This window comes from Dendrobium catenatum, unplaced genomic scaffold (assembly GCF_001605985.2).
Source record: "Dendrobium catenatum unplaced genomic scaffold, ASM160598v2 fragScaff_scaffold_1056, whole genome shotgun sequence".
Lineage (NCBI taxonomy): Eukaryota > Viridiplantae > Streptophyta > Magnoliopsida > Asparagales > Orchidaceae > Dendrobium > Dendrobium catenatum.
The window spans coordinates 4,434,695-4,457,333 of NW_021319518.1; the positions used below are offsets into that span (position 1 = coordinate 4,434,695).

At 35.7% G+C, this 22,639-nt stretch overlaps 2 protein-coding genes across 4 annotated transcripts; both read right to left on the reverse strand.

Moving 5' to 3' along the window:
* Positions 1-315: 315 nt before the first annotated feature.
* Positions 316-12,505, reverse strand: LOC110108785 (protein yippee-like). Of its 3 annotated transcripts, none has more exons than XM_020839576.2 (6): positions 12,396-12,505; positions 12,052-12,224; positions 8,446-8,489; positions 6,018-6,126; positions 5,880-5,935; positions 513-597 (listed from the first exon to the last, which is right to left on the reverse strand). In XM_020839576.2, the coding sequence occupies exons 2-6, from the start codon at positions 12,145-12,147 to the stop codon at positions 513-515; spliced, it is 390 nt and encodes a 129-aa protein (XP_020695235.1). In that variant the 5' UTR covers positions 12,148-12,224; positions 12,396-12,505. The 3 variants fall into 3 exon arrangements, with proteins under 3 accessions (XP_028553974.1, XP_020695235.1, XP_020695236.1); XM_020839577.2 differs by having other exon boundaries at positions 12,309-12,453; XM_028698141.1 differs by lacking the exon at positions 12,396-12,505 and having other exon boundaries at positions 316-597; positions 12,052-12,147.
* A 2,373-nt stretch (positions 12,506-14,878) lies between these two features.
* LOC110108808 (cytochrome P450 90A1) lies at positions 14,879-17,289 on the reverse strand. The gene is made up of 6 exons (XM_020839603.2): positions 16,484-17,289; positions 16,112-16,390; positions 15,779-15,947; positions 15,591-15,697; positions 15,363-15,517; positions 14,879-15,283 (listed from the first exon to the last, which is right to left on the reverse strand). Exons 1-6 carry the CDS (start codon positions 17,189-17,191, stop codon positions 15,187-15,189), a joined length of 1,515 nt encoding a protein of 504 aa, XP_020695262.1. The 5' UTR covers positions 17,192-17,289; the 3' UTR covers positions 14,879-15,186.
* Between the last annotated feature and the right edge of the window lie 5,350 nt (positions 17,290-22,639).

A 22,639-nucleotide genomic window follows, 5' to 3' on the forward strand; every position in this document is an offset into this window, starting at 1 on the left:
AAAATAAGATCCACAATATATATATAATTAAGTAATTTAATTACCATTTAATGTTATGTTTTTGATAACTACATTTTAAATATGCTGAATACACTAAAACTTCAATGAAATTTATTTTTATTTAATTCATTAGAGAAATCTCTCGTCTCATAAAAATTAAGAAAAAATCTTAAGTAATACTACTTTCAATAATTTTATCTGTATTATAATTTATTAGTGAATGTTTTAACATGATATATGTTCCAATAAGCTTTCCAGTTGCTCTCAATAAGGCTACAAAAAATAAATACCAGCAAGTAGAAAGATGGAACAAACGATTCAGGCAGTGCAAGAAACCTTATAAACAGAAGGGAAAGAACAACTTGTTATAGAACACGTCAGTTTGGTAAGCTTGAGCTTCCAGCCATGGATAAGAAACAAGTCTCCAAATTCCAGAATTCACATTGAATTGTCACACAGAAAGTAAAGAATATACAATTGTATTCAATCGGGTTGCGCCGCCGCCGAAGAAATCATGCATCTTCTGCATCGCTTCCGCCGACGTGAGATTCATGGCTGGCCCAGTAATGGCTTCCATCAGGACCCGACACCTTAAACCTGTTCAGAAACCATGTAGAGTATCTTAGCAAGGTCACTCTTTTACAATCTGAGCAAGAGGAAAAATATTGAACATGAGACCTGAGAAATCTAATGACTATTTAGTAGAATAGCAAAAAGAATAAAATGAGTATCATCATCGTTGGACATACAATATTCAAATTGAATATTATTGAGCCTTGTTAAGGAGAAATTATTCTGTGTGGAGTCTGGACGGGAAGAACTGTTCGGACATGTGAGTGTGCATACTATGGGACGGTTATTCTTGTCCGGATTCCGAACAGAATAATTTCTCCTTGTTAAGACAGTAAGAATTCCTACCAAATTAAGAAATGAAGAAGTTTATGATTTGACTAGGGTTTAACTGAATAATGACCAAACAAGCTTAGAATGAAATGACTAAACTCTGGAGTTACTCAATGCCCGGACTCTACTGTAAAGTTGTCCCATCAATTTCAAAGAGAAATGATGGTTGGATGCAAAATTTCTGAAAAGCGGAAAAGAAAAACAAGAATGTGATCATACATCAAACTTCGCTATGAATGAGAGGGATTTTGACTGAATTGTTCTTATTTGAAGACCAGCCAAATACAAAATAAAATACCAAAATCACCAACCATTTGGTGGAGTGTTATTGCATTTGGCCTCAAAATTGAGGTTAGAGATTCGAATCCAGACAAAAAAAATTGTCATGCGAAGTTTATAATGAAAAATGCTTTATATTCATGGACATAAAATTCACAAGAGCAAATGTTGATGTGGATGCAGGTGATTGGCTGGCTTGAATTTCTTACTGATAAAAATTTTTGCTCAAGCAATCACTATACTTCCAGATCAAAATGATCGTTGTGGAGTTTTAAGATCCACAAGTTTAAGAAACAACTGGCTTCACAAATCCAAATGTAATGCTAATGTCGTGAATAGCAATGAATGGATGTTTAAAATTACTGTATAAAGCTCCACCTCCATCAAGCATATATTAGACTGGAAAAGTTCTGCAATTTAGGCATTTATTTGCACAAAACTACTCAACGTAACAACGGAAAAATAAATAAAACTGAAGACGACAACATTAAAACTAAAACTTATGAAAAGAAAAGAAATGCAAAACAAATCTGCCAAACTCTTTGGATCTCACAAGAAATCTATAGGGTTGTGAGCTCCGAAAATTCGTGCCCCAGCCTCCTCTCTTTCAGGAGAGTTTTAATAGATTAGATTCCGAGGCAAATTTTTAGAAGGCAATTTGGATTGTGAATAAGACACTCCCCAAATATTTCACCCTCATTTTGCGAGAACTTTAGACCCGAGTTCAGGTTTCCTATAGGCGCAAGCCCCTATAGTTAATTATTGCTCCCGATGACGAGAGAGAACTTTCGACTAAGGCAAGTCAAACAAATACGTAGATGTACGTGTTATATGGTGTATAGTAGCAGCATGAGTTTAGGTATTTGAAAATTTGATATTTAAAATCGAAGATTTGCCACCTTACAATTAAAGCGGATGGTGGGGGAATGGATGATTGGCCCGATCAAGATCCCATGGTTCTGTCATCTCGGGCCATTGTGGTCCCTGGTCTATGTAGTCAGAGGATGTAGTCGACTCAACCTGACAGAAGAATCATTGTCGAAAGCTATGGGTTTCTTCATCCAAGGATATCTTGTAGACCTGAGATGAATATTTGTCTAAGGGGACAAATCTAGATCCAGCTTAGCTAACAGAGGGCTTTGTGCTCTATCGATTATATCATATTGATTCCTATCTCAATGATTTGTAGCCATTGGAGAACATATGGGCTATGATTGTAATTGTAATACAATGGAGTCGTTAGAACAAGCCACTAGGTCAGAAGGTCGCAATCATAAGCGTTAACCACACAGAGCCATCTGGCCAAACCACGGGTTATTTATGGATACATTTGACCAAACAATGGATTAGAGGACCAATGTCACATCCTTACTGGCAATATACGGATTGAGAATGAGTCATAGTGATATTCTCGACCAGACATTGACTCCTTGTGAGCTTAAGTATTTTTTTAACTTGTCCACCTCGACAAAATTGTTGCGGAGGGTGGATGAATTTTGCTTCAAATATTTTGGTGATTTATTTCAATTTTAAATGATTTAAATTTTAAGTTTTTTGTAATTTTGAAGTTTTAAATTTTTATGGGATTTTGGGTGGCATTTGAAGGTGTAGAGTCCCCTCCGATTAATATAAACATTCAACACAACAATCATCGAGATATTTATAGGCAATTTTCATTTTGTTGATTGAACCTTATCGACTCTGTCAATTTGCTGACAGAGTATCGAGTTCTCCATAGGCTTTATGCCTTTATTGATGAATTTTCCTAGCTATAGGCCTTGAAGGCCTAATATGAACATATTAAAGCAAATATCTCAGTCGACGTCGTGACCGTAGATTTGTTTATATTCCGAGCCATGTTGACTCCTATCTATCCACATAGAAGATCGGGCTTAAACTTAAGTTCATTTCTTGACCAGTGCAGCATTCTCAGACATCACGTGTGCCTACAACACACTCGCCGGGGCCCATGCGGGTCATGATTTTGCATGCAATATGTATGATGCAGTTATACGACTGTCATATATATACAAAGGATATTTATATCGTATATGCATATGTGTATACGCATTTACACGAGTGCTTGCATGTTCACATAATATGCTCTACATGTTACATTACACACGGGAGGACATTTTAAAATATTTGACATCGATCAGCCATGCAAGTGATGTCATTTAAGTGTGTGCAACATTTTGTTTGAAAGCTTGTAGAAGCCTTCTGTCTGGTTATATGAGTGTTGCCGTCCCGGTGGCATGGAGTCATAGGTTGAGTTCTGTTTGTTAATTTAGGCAGGTAGGCTATCCTGCACTAATGAACCTCCTGTTATTTGTAGATGCTTGCATTCATCGCCAACTCCCATACTTGCTAGCGGATAGCCTAGTGTGTATGTGACGGCTCTCCTACAATAGCTTGTAGGTGCTTATATTTGTTGTGTATTATCCACCTTCGCTCGCAATGGATCAATGTATTTGCTTAACATTAAATGGTGATTGATCGTAAAGGTGTCGTAGCATTCATTTCCTTCTGCTACGACGACTTGTAGGTGTATAGGTGTCTTCTATGTATAGCAGACATACCATCTTTTACTTGCAAATGATATGTTGTAGGTATACCCATTGTTGGTTGTAGGAAGAATCCAACATCTACTGCACATTGCTCATCGTCATATGTAGGTGGAATACTGTATGCATAATGAACCCCATACAACCACTTGTGGACATCCTATGATGTCTGTTTGCACACGGATGTAGTTGGGATTACCATGTCTTCTTGCATGACTGACATGGAGAGTACTATCAACCCCAATTTCTTTGCTTGTGGGGTTGAATGTATATGTTTGTGCTTTAATGTTGACCACAAAATGTTGTTATATTCATTTCACGCTGGTCTTATGCTTGTGGGAGACTAGTATGCTCATTTGTATGCTAATCAGTATTGACTATAAAGGTGTCGCAACATTCACTACTTGTTTCTAATTATCACCCACAGGTATGTCATTGTGTGTACAACACATCTTCTATTGTTATCAATAGGTATTAGCACTCATCACATATTGCACTATGACTGCAAGAGGTTACATTGCATACAGGTGAATTGATGCATTCATTGCACATTGATCTTTAGCGTCCGTAGGAAACTATCACATGTGTTTTTTTAAGCTAGTTGACATAAACCATAGAGTGGCTTTCATATTCATAGCATGTCCACTGTCGTTGCTCACAAGCAGGTTAGTGCATTTGCTTATTAGCTGGTGACTGTTGATTGCAAATACATTGCATTCCTTGTATATGGCCATTTGTAAGCCATCAAGTTCATTGCATGTCTATTATTATCATTTATAAGTGATCTGTTATGTATACTGCAAGTCATTTGATGTCTCTAAATTGATTAATAGTATACATATTGCTCGTTGGTGTTTGCACTTCAACCGTCATAATGTCTCTTGATATTATTGTAAGCTCTGCATTATTACTTATAGGCAAGTCAACATAATTTTTTTATAAATTCAAATTCATGCTACAAGTAAAGCTATGTTTGGAGATTGGCCCACCATAACTTTCATGTTCATCTATTAGCGTTCGTTTGAACATTTTGAGCCATTAATTAGCATTTATATTTTTTTAATCTTATATGTATTTGTCAAATTAATGTCCAATTCATTGCTTTAAATTTTGTCCCCCATGGTTCATCTTGTTTGAGTCCCCTGTAATTGTTCAATTTTTATTCAAAATGTCTCTTGTTCCACTGGCAATTCTGGTAGCCTCCTAACGCCTCCCCTGTTTAGGGAAGATTCCAGGAGTCGGGTCTTCCCGCCATGTTAGAGAAAAGCGTGTACGGTAGGTGTCGGATGATACCGCAGTCTATAAACTTCAATCCTACCATGCTAGAGAAATGCGTGTATGAGTTTTCGGGGTACTTGTTTGAAATGTGCAGTTGTTTCCCTGTATGCACTGTGGCATTTAAAGGTACTTATATTCATCCTCGTAATGCTAGAGAAAAGTGTGTAAAAGGTCTTTCGCCTCTCTACAAGCTTCGCAGCGAATTCCCTCCCACCACGCTTGAGAAAAGCGTGTATATGTGATTTTTCGCTGCGTTGCGAGCGCCAAAAAATGAACTTTTGGAGTTTCTGGGTTTAAGACATTTATACCTCAATGAACAACGGCGACGATGTTGGGGTGGATGTCGATGGCACGAGGATCAACACGAATGCACAAAATTCTATATTTCTTTTTTGCGGATGAGGGGGGGGGGGGGTATGCACAAGTGAATGTTCTAGAGATCACAAGAGATGTGGATGATTGGGAACAGGCCAATGGAAAGTTCTTTCAACTAGCTCAATCACAACAAATAATAATAAAAAATTAGAAATAATAAAATCCATTTTTTAAAGCAAATTGAAACTTATCATCCTCATGAGAGGACCAACCTAGGCCCCCAACTTCACTTTTCTTCATTTGACTTCCTAAGAGGAAAGTTATATCAAAAATCCTTCCAACAACTTAGAGGTGGATCACTTTGCATAATTTTTACAAATAATGCATCTTTGTAACAATCATGTCCTCAGCCACGTGTTTGGATTTCCATGGCCATGATTGCCTAAAGTTCTTACATACTTACAAATGGTGAAAATCTATTTCCCACACGAACATAACCAATTATTGCTTATTCAATGAAAGAATAATTTTTGATAATACCTTTCAAGAATAAATTTTCCTTCCTTGTACTTCTGGCCCTTGTCATATGCAGCCACCTGAAGACGGTCAGCAGGTCAAGAAAAGCTGCAAATAGCAAGACGTGTGGAATTGCTAAAAACAGACAGATACAGTCCTTACATATTTCCACCCCACATTGGATCCACAACCAACACAAAAAATATCAGACACTGTGTGCATTCCTGTCATCATCATTCGATCCTCCTTTAGTCCAATCGTTACATTGACCCTGTCATTCATGATCAGACAAACGAAAAATTAAAAGCACAAAACAGTGAGAGTTATATTTCTTCCTTAAGGCATCCAAACATGAACTATAATAATCTCAAAAAGAAAAGTTCATACCTCGGACAATGAAAGTTGTCCATATGCCTCAGATAGAACTAGTAAAAATACCTAATATAAAAAATTTTCTACGGTGATGTGCAGAACTTCTTTAAGTCATTAATTCCTTCAAGGCGGCACTAAGTGAGACCTAATGTTAAGTATCTTAGGTTTACAAAAAAAATTGAGCTATTTCTAAATTAACAATTATGGTCATCAAAGAAGTGAGAATATGCAAATGAATAACGGCCAAACACTATGTTAAGTTGATGGAGACCGTCCAATCAAAATATATGTGCATTGTCAAAGGTGAGAGACCATCCGATTTGATGTGGCATTTAAGGAGAGATTGATGACTATTTGTTTTTGGGTTATTTCATGTATTTATGGGACATTTTGACAATGTTCTTCTAGTTATTTTTTAAATTACTTTGACCATAGGTTATGATGTGATATTAATGTTTTTAAAAATTATTTTGGATTCATGTCATGTAGGTCTACTATGTAAGTTATACATTTGTTGAGAGGTTTGATGGAGAAGAATAAAGCTATACATCTACTCTCCTAATAGGTTCATCGGAAGGCCGCCGTTTTACATGACCAAACTATCTACTCTCTAATATTATCTATCACTAGAGCTACTCCAACCTTTTCACGGATATGCACGTTTCGTATCCTATCTCTAAGAGTAAATCTACTCATCCACCTGAGCTTGTTCAGCTCAACAACACTTAACTTAATATTGTGCTTCTTTTTTAATGGCCAACATTCTGCGCCACAAAGCATTGCAGGTCTCACCATGTGTGAAAGAGAGGGAGAAAAATATAAATAGAAATAAAAGATAGAAAATAAGCGAATTAATGGAGAGATGGGGACCTAACATGTAAAATTTATATTATTATGTTTTATTATCTAAAAAGTATTTTTACTAATCCTATTAATGATAAAACCTAATATGTAAAATCTTTTCAAGCATGCTAAAGACCATACCTAATGTATTTTTTATAAGCTTCAATTTCCATGTTGAGACTTTTTTCCAAACAGTTTAACATATGTGCCCAACATCTTAATAGGAGATATGATCGTGCATGTATATGCATGTGTGTGTTTGTGTGTGTGGGACCGTGGATAAAAATTAGGGGCCGATGGGCCCAAGTTTTATATTATTTTTTATAACTTACAACTTTGGATCCCAAAAATATTCTTCTCCTAACATTAAGGCACACTGTACAATTCAAATCAAACAACAAAAAAACCTGAATTGCTAATTTTTTCTTTGGTAATATGCCTTTGAGCCAAGGTTTTAAAACCCATTTTGATTTAATCTTGAAATTTTGTTTTTGGTTCAATTTCAGTGGTACTTTTGGTTACTTTCAATCATAGAATATTACAAATTATTTATTTAAAGTATGAAACAAAGAAGATTTTATAATTGGACTTCAGATTAAAATACACATGAAATTTAACGGGACCTTAATGATAGACTTCTTGTCAAACTTTGGCGACTACTAAAAAATTGTTAGCAATTTTTTGTTAAATAATATTAGTTTATGGGCGAAATACTCAAGTTTCACTGAAAACTATTCAATTTCAGCCAAAACCCCCAAAACCAAGAGAAAGCAAAAATATTAATGACTTTCAGATCAGTTTCAATTGGAATCACCAAAATTTAAAATCATGCTCTGAACCTTAGCACTAGCAAGCACAAGAGCAATTATATTCTAGGTGCCCCAGAAGGAATATTTAATAATTTAATGATTCACATAACACCACAGCTAGCTTATTAAAAATAGAGGGACAACATTACAATTTACTACCTCATAACATTATACTTAGCATGTCGCTGCATTCTCTCAAGTTTTTAAGATCTAACAGTTACTACTACTTATTTAAAAAAGAAAAAAGACAGTTGCGGCTTGTTCCACTCATACAAAACAAAGGTAGTGCAAAACAATACTTGAAACTTGAACTATGGGTGAGTTAAGGAAACATAAATCAGGTCCTCAGGAAACTCCAATAGTACACCAATTTCACACTTATCTTTCTTGAAATAAATGATTCATGCAAATGCATACAAACAAAATGCATAAAAGTGAGCTGCGATAAATTAGAAACATGTACATTTCTTGTGAAAGAAAAATATATATATATATACTAAGAGAAACTATTCCAGTAGGCTGCCGTCATTAAAATTAAAAGCAAAAAAGGGAAAAATGATACTTACACCTTGCTGAATAGATAAGCCTTCCCATGCCTGCAATGAAAAGACTGCACAAAATACAAAATAAGTTTATCAATAAATTTACGCTTTGCAACCTCAATATCTGAATTATCAAAGCTGATACTTCTCAAATTTATCAGCATCAGCACCTTTGGCAAAAGGAATGAAATGATTACGGAGTCCGGTTTGAGATTTGATGTTGTTCTAATCATCGATCACATGATATAATACAATGCTTCTACTTCATAGAACTAAAGCCTTTATATTAATGCAGTTAAAAAGCAAATATAGCGTGCAATACCTTTGTTGATTTGGTTGTTCAATCTTCAGAAGGCTTCGGATTTAAGTGCCACATATTGTTTTATTGTTTCAAATGACAATTTCACAAGGCAGAAAATTAAAAAACGAAAAGGCCTAAAATTAGAGTAAGAGTCTTAGGCTTCTATTACAAGATATATTAGATTTTAAAAAAAAAAGTCGATTAAACATCTTTAGTCAAGTGAGAAAGAAATCATACCTTTTTGAAACCAACACTCTTATATGAAGTCAGTACTTCAAGTAAACAAATTAGAGTTATTGTATTCAAAGTAAAACAAAAGAAAGCATTTCATGCTAAAAAATCCGAATATTAGTTGTAGCGTATTCAATTGTGTTGACTTTTGCATACATGTCAAATCCAATGCAAGTGGCTTCCATGTCACCTAAATCTTTATTAAATCCCTCAAAAGGTAGCAGCGGCAACATCACCCAAAACCTGCTAGTATTCTGCTCAAATCCTGCTGTAACAGCCCCCAAAATCTGCTCAAATCCTGCTGTAACAGCCCCCAAAATCTGCCCTTATCCTGCTGTAACAGCCCCCAAAATCTGCCCTTATCCTGCTCAAATCCTGCTGTACCAGCAACCCATATCCTGCAGCAAAATCCTGCCAAATCTCAACTGCAGCTGCCTGTTTGGTCAGGCCAGTGGGAATAAAAAAAGAACTAGCTTATCTAATCTAAAAAAATACCTTCTTATTCCTTATGACCTCTCCATTCTCTGACATAACCCACGGCAACCCTCTCCTCTCCACTACAACAGCTCTCACGTACAGAGGTCATTCTCTCATCCTCACTCTCCAACCTTCAGCCGACCTCCTGTATGCAAGAGCTCTGGCAAAAGCTCCTCTTCTCCACTTATTCTCCCCGTAACAACAGCTCCTCCTCTCTTCCATAGTTCTGACGTCAACCCCAACCTCCAACCTTGCCATCTAACCCCTCTACTCCCTTCAGCTTGCTTCAGGCCGAGTTCTTCCAGCCAAAACGCCTACGGTCAGGAGTCTCCACGCCACTGCTCTCCTGCTCACATTCATGTGAGCAACAGCCTCATTTGTCTCCTTCACACCAAAAAAAAAAATCCACTGATTAGCTTTCTGTTTCACATTAAAGCTATTCGCTGAAATTCCTCTCTTAGTGTCTTTTATAGCCCGTTACATCCTCAAAATTCAGCCCAACTCCCACACTATTCTCCTCTCACTTGCAGTTGAAATCAGCCCAAAGTTTACTCCACTACATCACTAACTAAAACCCATATATTGCCATATTCAGCCTCTGCTTCTAGCTCTGGTTTAAAGCATAACAAATTAGGTTTCGCTTTTATCTCATAGGCCGCACCTCCCTCTCTACTATATATTCCTTCAGCAAACCTGCAAGCATGTGTAAGGGAGTTAAAATCTGAGTTAAAACTTATAGTGTGCACGTGAAAGCTATCCCTTTTCTACACAGGAAGCTAGTCCATTTTCTGTCCTTACAGCAGCCTTTTTCCTTTACAAAGCCCAAATAGTCAACTCACTCAATCGTTAAAGGCCCATTTTTACACTATCATTTCCCTTCTCTGATTTGCACTTCAGCAACCCAAACCTAAAAGCCCATCTCCAAAAAAAAAAAAAGGGAAATGACACAAAACAATGAACTTTTCCTTTTCTTTTAATCTTGTTTTGGCATTTACTGTTATTCACTATTTGCCTTAATATTGATATTAGCATTAATGTCACCATTATAAGATTATTATTTGTGTAGATATCAGTGCCAATACAGATGTCATTTTCTTTGAGTATTAGTACTAACACCACTATGTGTTAATACTAACACTAAGGCAAATATTAATACCAGTGTTCATGCTGACATTGATATTAAAATTTGTCTCAAGGTTATATTGACATTTTTATTAATGTTGATATCAGTATTATTAATATTCTAGGGCACAAAGCTCTCTGTTAGCTAAGGTGGATTCAAATTTGTCCCCTTAGACAAACATCAACCCCGGTCTACAAGGTTCCCTTGGACGAAGCAACCCATGGCTGCTGACAAGGATCCTTCTGTCAGGTTGGGTCGACTACCTCCTCTGACTAAGTAGACCAGGGACCACGATGGCCCGGGATGACGGAACCATGGGATCTTGATCGGGTCCATCATCCATTCCCCCACCATCAGCTTTAAGTGCAGGATGGTGAAATTTCTACTTTAAATATAAAATCTTCAAATTCCCAACTAGTTTCTAAAATTCCCAAATTCTTAATCATTTTTAAATTTCCAAACCTCAAACCTATGCTGCTACTATATGCCAGATACACATATTGTACGTATCTGATCGACGACTAGCCTTAATCGAAAGTTCTCTCTCGTGATCGGGAGGGGTAATTAACTATAGGGGCTTGCGCCTATAGGAAACCAGAACTCAGATCATAAAGTCCTCGCAAAATGAGGGCGAAATCTCTGGGGAGTGTCTTATCTACAAACCCATCTGCCTTCCAAAATTTACCTCGGAACTTAGTCCGTTAAAACTCCCTCGCCGAATAAGAAGAGCGAGTGGAGGCCGGGGCCGAATTTTCGGAGCCCACAAATTGTCTTGAATAAGATTAGACATCCATATCCTATGGATTCTCATTATCATAAAAAGCACAACCAAATTTTCAGGCTTATTAATTATAATTATTACAGGCCAATTAACCGTTCAAATAAACAGAAGGGAAATATTAGTCTCCCCAACCATATTTCATAACCTGCATAACTTTTAGAACGGCCAAATATAAATATTCATTCCTTCTCAATCTAAGTAAGGCCAGTTAGGGTTTTCAATTGGAATTCGATCCAATAGTAGACATCAGCACAAATCAACCACAAGTTCTCAGTCACAAGATTAAAAATAATAATAATAATTTCCCTATTCAACCAACCCTTGCCAAAAATATCTCAGCCCCTCATTTCATATGTATGTCACTCACAAATCGGGAAGCTTCCAAATATTTAAGCAGAAAGATCCTGAAGAATGGTACAGCGAAGTTATTTTTTTGTCGTTTCAAAGAGCAATCACACACCCAAATGAAAGTTCAGCTCAAATCCTCCAAACAGTTAGCAAAATAGGACCATCTCAACATACACAAAGTTTCTAAAATTGGGAAGAAATAGTTGCAGCGCATCCAGGCGCCGTTGAATTGGGCAAAAATAATCACAAAAGGCCATCATAATTGATCAGCCCTATCACTAGTCAACAACACTCCACCCGCAAAACTGGACAAATTAAAGGGAATTGCGTAGACCGGTTCGATTTAGAAGATGGAGGCAGGAAATTTACCTTGGAAACGATATCTTCGCTGAGGGCCAGATGGGCCTGGCAGTGCTTGCAGCTATAACCCTTGCCATCTAGATTCACCAGAAAAAGCCGACCCATCTCCGTTAAAAAGTCCGTAAATTTCTCCTGCCCCCTTCGCAGCTCTACTCTAGTTTCAGCTTCTTCTGTCGACGATCCTATGAGAAATAAAAATCAAATTTTTAGAATGAAATCGTAATTAAAAGAGGCAATAGGATGAGTAATTCATCGCTAATCGTTACAGAAACGTCGCCGAAATTTCTGAGGATCAACACGCAATGCAAACTAAAAAAAAAAACAAAGGAAGAGAGGCTTTGGGGGTCGGCGACCTGATAGTCGTCGGAATTGCTGCCAGTGCGTGCAATAGAATTCATTAGTTTCTATGGATAGATTCTTGCCGTAATTACCAATTTGTTGCTTGAAGAGTTGGAGTCATGAATTATCTTTGAAAAAATAATTACTTTAGATTTATTATTTACTTAATAAAATATTTTTTTTTTATTTTTTGCATTAAATTAATTATCACCAGTTCTTTAAGCGTGTTTAAAATCTCCAAGCAAATAAACCAGCCTTTATATTACAAAGTTTTAATTAATATTTTTAATAATAAATATTCACTTAATATTAACATGTTGATTAATTAAGCTATGTTATTATTATAAATTATTTTTAGCAAGTCATCATCAATTAGACTAAGGCTTCATTTTGTTATCCAGTACTAAAGGTAGTTTTAAAAATATTGGTTAAGATAATAATAATTTTTTAATGGAGAAGCAAATATCAAAAAGCTTATCAAAATACCAAAAAAATGAAGTTCTTTAAAATGCTTTTCTATATAAGCGTCACATACAAATAGTGAACAAAAAATAATTTCATCGTTTCTAAATGAAAATTTCACCATTTCTAAACGGAAAAGGCAGAAAAATGCCCTCTCAAACAAGGCCTAAGGCTTTATTTGAGACAGCTTTTTTTTACTGTTTTGCTTTTTATATATTGCAATGGAAGAGCCTTTATTTGAGACTGCACATATATATATGTATATATATACACACACATATACATATACATATATTGCTAGAAAGATGTTTTCTATGTCAGCTTTCAAAAAAGTTCTTTTTCCACAGCAGTTTTACAACCACCTTTATAAAAAATTGTAATAATCCCAATTATAAACCCCCCTAAGGCTTCGTTTGGGACAGCTTTCTAACTACTTTCTAAAGAAATTTTTTAGTATAAAAATTTCTTAATCAACAAATTTTATATGCTAAAAAGCTGCTTTAGATAAAGCAAAAGAAAATATGTCCCAGATAAAGCCTAAAACAAGTCTCCTTTGAACTCGACATTGTATTCCAAAATTTGTTATAAATTGAAGTTAAAATAAAGTTCTATTTGCCAATGAACTCTTCAATTAAAACGGTCAAAGAAAAATTTTATTTGTAGATGAATTTTTCAATGGCGAAATTTTGAGGAGCATAGTTTAAACAGAGGAGCATAGTTTAAAATCATGATGCTGAGGTTAATATATCCTTAATTTATGTTTTGTACTCCAAGATTCATGTGATTTTGAAACCGTGTGAGCTTCGTTTATGACGTCTTCTTCTCCTTCACATGAACTCTTATCTAAGGCTTCGTCTGGAACGGCTTTCTTACTGCTTCTTAAAATAACTTTTTAGTACAAAATTTTTAATTTTTGTACTATAAATCTGATTTAAGAAGCAGAAAAAAACCATCTCAAATGAATCCTGAATCTCCTCTTCCCCCAGAGAGCTTCTATCGATGCTTTCTCTTATTAGTAAGCGATAAACGTATCATTCTTTGTTAGAAATGCATTCCTTGCTACATATTAGTATGATTTAATTATTGATAATAAATTATAAAATAGTCATTTTGGCATGTTGTGAGAGTTAGCTTTGCTATATTATTCATTGTACGATTTTTGAAAAAATATATATGCATTATTATGATTGTTGAGAAATAAATATTGCTCATATAAATTATGATTTGTAATAAATATTGCTCATATAAAATCTATGTTCGCATCGCCATTGATCCCTTACAGGCTGCTGATCCTCTCGAATCCTCACAATGGGAGATTATTATGTGTGGAGTGCGGATGAGGAGAACCATCCGCACAAGTCTTATTCCGCGCTAGGTACCGACACTCGATACCGCTGGATACCGCTAGGTATCCATATTTATGCGGACGGTGCACATTCCGCACCTAATAATTTTTCCACACAATGCCACGAGCTCCCATCATAATTACTTCGTACAAACTTTTACAAGCTATCGGGAGACCATCTCTATGTATATTACTAGTAAATGTGAAAGCAATGAAAACAATGATCTTATCAGCGTAACTAATTTGAATTTAATAATATTATATAACTATACAATGCATTATATAAATTTAATTTATAAATTCTTAATCCACATTGAAAATATGCTATTTGAAGGTTGCAAATTAAGAATTATATATAGAAAAGATTGGATATATTCAACAATAGTTCGATTATATTGTATCAATATTTGAACTTGTTCAAACATGATTTGATCATATTTGCTCTACGTTTGAAGAACAATGCATGCACATTTTCGGTTTTGAATTGTCCCCTTCCAGCTAGGAAAAGTTATTCTGTGCAGAAGCCGAATCCCATCTGGATAATTAAGCCCGCGGCTCAGTACCGTTCGATACAACGGTACCAGGGCTAGGTATTGCTGACGTGACTCATTTTGATTGGTATCTGAATATAGAGCTACGTTCAACATCCGCACAAAATAATATCTCACCTCCCACGTCCAAACCAAATGCCAATCAGTCCATTAAATATTTATCAATAATATAATTCAACATAAAATCTAGTATTATACTGTCATATGTTAATAATGCTGGGCATGCCACAGGAAAAACGCCGGAAATAACAAATAAGCATCATTGGTGCCCAGTTTTACTGGCGAATTATAACGTCCGATCACCGGACGTCCAGACGCGCTACGTCACCCGAATACACTGGATCCCAATGTATTTTAGTGACGTGGCGCATCTGGATTGATTTCCGGACAAATCTGAACACTGGACGTAATAATTTGCCCAGTTTTACATATCAACCATCTCATCTCTCAGAGAGAATGATGGCGCCGCACATGAATGGGGTAACCCTTGAGCATCCTAGTGGTGGGGAAGAAGACCAGCTTGTCCTTCTCTGCAACTTCCCAGCTGTTCGAAGTTCAAGCAAAAACATGATCACCGTTCACATCTAATGGAACAGTAGTGTAACGGGAGTAGGAAATATTACCTGAAGCAGGTTACAAGGTAGTGGAGGAAGACTGAGATCTCGACACGGCCGAGTTCGTAGCCGGGGCAGAGGCGCTGGCCGCCGCCGAAAGGAGTGAAGATGGGAGCTCCACCGGCTTCTTGGCCTCCATCTTTGCTGAAGTTGTTGTTATGGTTCTAAACAAAATTCATAGCGACATTTTAGATAAATTGTTCTCCTTCTCAACCATTACTTGTTCATTAAGCTCACCAGCCATCTCCATGGGTTGAAGGTGCGGGCTTCTTCATAGTAATCGCTGTCCAGGTGCACTGCTCGGAATGAGGCAAACACCTTGCATCCCTTTGGTATCGTGTATCCTGCCATCCCATTAGCGACAACATTAGCAACAGATTTACTAAAAAAAAAGCTCCCGATCGAAACGTAGCGGAAAAGTAGACCTTTGAAATGGACGTCGGCGATGGCTCGTCGGAAGACGCCGCCAATTATGTTGGCGAAACGGAGAGTCTCGTTGATGACGCATTGGGTGAAAGGCATGGACTTGTAATCGTTCCAATCCAAGGCTTCGAACTCGTCCGTCTTCTTCCTCCGTATCTCATTCTGCTCTTCCTGCAAATCACGTCCACCTTTCAATTATTAACTATGGAGAATAAGCAGCATTAACAAGCGCCGAAATAATTATTAGGTGCCGGAAAGAGGGGGCAGGGGAAAAGGCGTCTCCTTTTTCATCCTTTTATACTACTAAACAAAAGAAAAGCGAAATAGCGGGGGACCTTGAGGAGGACGAGGGCGGAGGGATTGTCGGCGAGAAATTTGGCGGCGAGAGTCATAATCGTCGGTGTGGTCTCATGGCCGGCGACAAATAGAGCTAGAAGGAAATCAACCATTTCCTCTTCCGTGAATCCCTCCTCCGCCACGAGCAGCTCATCCACCATGTCTTTCTTTTTACTCCTCTCTGCTTCGGCTGCGGACTCTACGACAGACTCTCCCATCTTCTCCTCCTTCCTTCTCCTCACTAGCTCCATCAATGCCTCTGCCACTTTCTTCCTCGCCTAATCAATAAAACCCAAAATCCCAATCTATCAAGACAACACCGAAAATGTTGAAATTTTGTCACATAAATGGCTAAAAAATATGCGAACGACCTTGATTGCCCTGCCGTAGGTAGTAAAGGAGAGAAAAGAGGGAAGGGGAACAGAGAAGAAGCCATCGATGAGGAAATTATAATAGTGGCGAAGGTTCTCTGTCCACTCCCCTGGCCCCTGACTAATAAGTTGCTCCACTGTCAGCTCAAAAGTGATCTTTTTAGCCTGGTCGAGCAGCCGCAAAGAAGCAGGCCAAGACCGAAGATTGCGGCGGACAACGCGGTCGATGTCAGGGAGAAGGTGAGACCTGATGACCGCCGGCGAAGCGAAGCGGGTGAGCGTAAGAGAGTGCATACGCTTGTGAAGCGCACCCTTCATGAGAACAAGAGAGTGGCGGCCGAGGAGAGTGGACATAGAAGAAGGGTAACTTCCCTCAAATATGCGGCCTTCGCCGCCGAGGACGACGCGGTTGAACTCCGGGTCGGCGGAGAACACTGTGCGCTCGCCGAAGAGGTGCGTGGTGAAGAGACGCCCGCCGTGACGACGAATGCGCTCATCGGCGAAGGGTTCGGGATCCTCCGTTCGGTACGCTTTTATGAGACGCAGGGTCTCACCGACGAAGGGAAGGCCTAAAGTTCCTGGCGGCATTGCGGCCGTGACTCTTTTACGATTCAGTCGCCGGAGTGCGGCCAAAGCGATGATGCTGATGATAAGGAGAAGGGATGGGTAGGAGAGCTGATGTATAACAGATGATGCAAAGGTTGCCATGGAGAAGCCGGAATGTGAAAATAGAGCCGAAAAGCTTTATGATAGTGACCAATCCGAGGAACTCGGGTTTGCCAACCGGGGAGAGAGGAGAGAGAGAGAGAGAGAGAGCAAACACCAAAAATGAAAGATAGCCGGCCTTATCTTTATTTATAGACTTGATTAGCTTACAATATTCTTCATTACAAACCATATAAGCTAAAACCAGAGTGCCAAGTTAACCATCCCAACAAACTAATTCCAGATCTAACTAGTCATTCACTATCTAGCCACATTTAATAAAAGATTTTGTCAACCTCAATCTATCTTCCATGACTCAATTCGGATGAACATGGCAAAATCAATGACCAAAGAATAAGACAAAACACAAGAATAGTTCAAAATACTCTGCCACATTTGATTAAATTTTAATGATACCTGTTTTGCAAAATGAATCATGTCAATGAAAAAGTATATAATGAATGTGAAGTTCAATTCAAAACGCATTACACAAATAAAAATCACTCAAATGTTGCTTGTTTCACAAAATGGACTTGATATATCACCAATAACCACTTTGATGGAACACAAATCTTGAGGCATTTTCAAGTTGGCAAATTCCAAATTAAATTCGAGACCATCTGGGTTCCAATTTCAGCGAACTTATAATAAAATTGAAAAACTCGATGAGATGAACCCAACGACATCAAAATTGGTTCAATCTAAGTCCGAATGGGCCCAAATCAAGGGACCAAAGTACATTTGGAAGCTTAAAATCATTAATTAGATGACTAAATGATATCCAAATAAAGCAAACTTATAGTCAAATCAAGCGGCTCAATAAGACAAAACCAACAATCCTAAGATCTCTCAATTTTGACAGCATTAAGACACTTAAATGTTGAACAAAAGATTTATGATCAGAGAATCAATACGGGCTATCTGATGGAATGCTCCGAATTTGTCCTGGATCTTCTTTATAATTACGGGGTATGCTACTCCAAAAAATCTATTAATACACCCCAATGACCCTTCATGAGACGGGACATTTTACTTGAGATTTGAGAGAGCTCTAATGCTTCAATGATTTAGAGCTCCATCCAAGCACCATCGAGGCAAACTTCAGTAGGACTCCTATATTGGCGAATTTGCTGCACAAATAAAGACATATTTCACACTAAATGATTATGAAAATGAAATTGATGAGTACCAAAAATAAGATAAAAATTTACCTATGCATAATACAATAACATAAAATCAATTTGATCGAACATAAGCAACAAGATTCATAGAATTATGCCAAATTGCTACTTAGCCCTTAGTAGGGTTTTGAGTTATAAGTTCTTTACATTCATATGACTTAGGTTTGAGTTACTCTTCATGTGATATCACGCCCCAGAATCTATACTAGAAAAATTAACTATATCTTTTTTTCTCTTTAATCCAGAGATTTCACATTTCATATACACAACAGAAAGAAACATTATTGCATTTATATTCACAAATATGTACAATTATTACAAATCCAAAAATATCATATATACGATAGACATGATATAAAAGACTAGTTACATCACTATAAATATATCATGACTACAAAATAAACTACAGGTACCGAAAAGAAAACCAAACATGTTGTCTGGAGTCTTCCATTGCAGGGTCCTTACCTTTTCTTGAAAATAGGTAAAGCCACATAATGAGTATAAAAGTACAGCATATCAATGCAATGAAAAGAGAACAATATAATAAAAAATTATATAAAGAAATCTATGCATCAACATGCCAATTATCTATACAACCTTAGTTTATAACATATCACATCTCAATTTATTATATCGTTAATGATAGTTTTGGTAACAGACAATACTATTAATGCTATATAACGATATCAATGTCAATCACAATATCATTAATAGTGATATGTATCAGCAATAGTAATAATAATAAATCAGTAATTTGTATTATGTATATCAGATATTCAGATGAGGTTATCTTGAGGGTATCTTGCTACTACACTTATAAACAATAATCAATCATTATCAAACAATTATAATTACTAATCGTATAAGTTTTCATATATTTATAATATATTAATATTGATAATACTATCTATAATATATCAATGCTAGCAATACTATTTATAATATATTAATACATGTAGTAGTATCTGTAATATATCAATATTGACACTCTCACAATATTATATGTAGTATATCAATAATGACAGTACTCTTATTATGTATCAGATATCATCAATACTATATATTCTCTTATCATTGAGGTATCAGTACAATCATTTGTAGTCTTATCATTTATCAAATATTAGTTAGTACCTTAATATCATTTCAGTAAATCATTTCCATACATATTAATCGCTTAAGTTATTTCATCATATATCACATTTTAGTATTAACATGTCAATCACAATATATCATTTCAACCCATTTTTAATATGCCTTTTTCCTAGTCATTTTATCCATAAATTCTCATACACATATTTAATCAGTAAAAATACAATAAAACAATATCAAATTATTCAGAATGATCAAATCTATAACATATCAAAAGTTACAATGTAAAAGCTTACAAAATTATGAGATAATGTTATTTTAGCATATTTATGAGAGATAAATTTATAGAAACCAAGATAATAAAAAATGGAAATAAGAGAATAGCTACTTATAACGCTTAGAATAATTTAATAATAGGAAAGATGGATAAAAAATCCCCGACGACCCCCATCTTTCCTCTCTCTCTTCCTCTCCTCTTTCTCTTCCCCTTTCTTCTCCTTTAGTTACTGCCCGGCCAAGACACGAGTGAGGGGAGGCGATGGGACAAGAATGGTAGGGATATATAGAATAAAAAATATCTAAAAATGTTGTTAGTGGCCTAGTATTGTATCACACCTACTCAACGCCGCAGAGCTACATGTCAATTTTCGAGTTACTATAGAATAGAGACACAAGCGTTGTAGCGACATTTTCTAGCGGCATTGTACTCTCATCCCTTGCACTGCAGTACTCACAAGCACAACACTGAAGCACTCTAGTTCAAATAGAAATTCAAACTTCATATTTAAAATAATTTTTATTTTTTTGTTGCTACAAATCTTTCCACCTTTAAAAAATATTGTCCTCAATATTTTTATCAATCTAAGAGAGGGAACATGATTAAAATAAAATTTCAAAATCAAATTGACTAATCGTTATTTAAATAAACTATAAATTAAAAATCACATCAAAATTGATTCTAAATTACACTAGAAACTTATAAATTATCGAATAATTCAAATTATAACAGTGAAATGCTCGTGCACACTGGCAGAATTATTAGGCATCTCCTGTTGAGATGGAGCAACATTACTCACAGTATTTTCACCAGTTTAAACAACTCTTTGCTCAGGTCCAGGTATCAGACAATCCATCATTTTATGCCTAAGGGCACCACTCTTAAAATACTACCCTATCACTCAATGACATTGGTCTGCATGCCTTCTTCTACACCAAACACACTGCAGAGCAAAGACTTTCATAATCTTTATCTTGCTCTCTTCATCCATTCTCCTAATTGGAGTAGATGTTTGTTTAGACTGTTTGACCAAGTTTCCACTAACTAATTGAGCAATTATACCATTCAATTTCAATACACCCTAAGGTGCAATAGAAGGTGCCCAAGTATCCTAATCAATCATAAGCTTTTTCTCACTAGGATTCATTTTATTGTGCATGAATAGTTAAACAAATACTTAAGATGCAACAAATATTCATGAATGCAAAACACAATTTCATTTTTATTTTACTTATAAGCTCTTGTTCCGTCTCAATTCTTGCAATAACTGCTGCTCTAATAGCACTTTGTCACGACCCAGAACCTATACTAGAAGAATTTGATATATGTTATTTTCTTTTATTTAATCCAGAGATTTTGCAATTCATATACACAGCGGAAAGAAACATGATTATATTTAGATTTATCAATATGTACAATTATTACAACCCAAAAATATTATATATATAATAGCCATGCATGATTCAAAATACTAGCTACAACACTATAAATACACAATGATTACGAAACGAACTATAGGTGTCGAAAATAAAATTGAATATGTTGTCGAGAGTCTTATATCGCAGGGTCCTTATCCTTTTCTTAAAACTTGTAAATCGACATAGCGATCATATAAGCCCAGCAGTAACAAAAATCCTACAATTGAAATTATTGCAATAAAAAGAAAAAATATGTTGTAAATTATATAAAGAAATCTATGTATCAATATTTATGCCGATTATTTATACCAACTCAATTTATGACAAATCACATCTTAGTCTATCATTTTATCAGTGTCGGTATTAGTACCGGTTAATAATATTAATGATAGGTAATAGTATCAGTGTTAGTCCCAATATTAATAACAATTATCTGTATCAACAACAGTAACACTAATCAATAATTAGTGAATTGGTAATTCTTATTCAATATATCAAATATTTAGATGAGGGCATTTTGAGGGTATCTTGTTCCTACACTTATAACTCTTAATCAATCATTGTCAATCGTTAATCGTATCAATGTTCAGATATTTGTAATATATCAATAACAATAGTACTATCTGTAATATATTAATACTGATAGTACTATCTATAACATATCAATATTGACAATACTATCGGTAATATATCAATACTAGCAATACTACCTGTAATATATAAATATTGGAAGTACTTTTATCATGTATCATATATCATTAGTACCATTTATACTCTTATCATTGAGGTATTAGTATGATCATCTATACTCATATCGTTGATCAAATACCAATCAGTACATCTATATCATTTCACTACATTATTTTATATATATTAATCACTTCAGTTATTTAATCTCATATCATATTTCAGTATTATCATGTCAATCGTAGTATATCATTTCAGTCTACGCATTTTCCTGATCATTTTACCCAAAAAATTTTATACACATATTTAATCCGTAAAAATGTAATAAAATAATATCAAATTATTCAGAATGATCAAATCTATAATATAATTAAAGTTACATGGTGAAAGCTTACATAATCAATAGATAAGGTTGTTTTAGTATATTTAGGAAAAATAAATCCATAGAAATCAAAATCATTGAAAACATAAGTAAGTTAATAGTTACTTAGAATAATTTTTGTAATAGGAAGGATGGATGAAAAAGCCTCAACGACCCTCCTCATTCCTCTCTCTCTCTCTCTCTCTCTCTCTCAAATCTATAATATAATTATGGATGGTTTGCTTAGTCATTCTCTTGATAAAAGATGAGACATAGGGAGTGGGAATATGAACATCAAATGTTGGTGGCTATCATGCATTAAATATTGCTCATTTGTAGGCATTGAATGATGGTCAATATGGAATAATATAAATCGATCGAACAATAATGAGAATTTTGCTTGTTGCTCTCCTCATTAGAGGGAGGATTAGACGACTA

Excerpts from the sequence above, each read along its gene's own strand:
- LOC110108785 (XM_028698141.1), bottom strand. The coding sequence starts at position 12,147 with ATGGGTCGGCTTTTTCTGGTGAATCTAGATGGCAAGGGTTATAGCTGC. Across the intron at positions 8,490-12,051 it reads GCGAAGATATCGTTTCCAAG|TCTTTTCATTGCAGGCATGG; the intron begins GTAAATTTCCTG and ends TATTTTGTGCAG. Across the intron at positions 598-5,879 it reads GGAAAATTTATTCTTGAAAG|GTTTAAGGTGTCGGGTCCTG; the intron begins GTATTATCAAAA and ends GTTTCTGAACAG.
- LOC110108808 (XM_020839603.2), bottom strand. The coding sequence starts at position 17,191 with ATGGCAACCTTTGCATCATCTGTTATACATCAGCTCTCCTACCCATCC. Across the intron at positions 15,948-16,111 it reads CCGCCCTCGTCCTCCTCAAG|GAAGAGCAGAATGAGATACG; the intron begins GTCCCCCGCTAT and ends CGTGATTTGCAG. Across the intron at positions 15,518-15,590 it reads TCAACCCATGGAGATGGCTG|AACCATAACAACAACTTCAG; the intron begins GTGAGCTTAATG and ends AATTTTGTTTAG.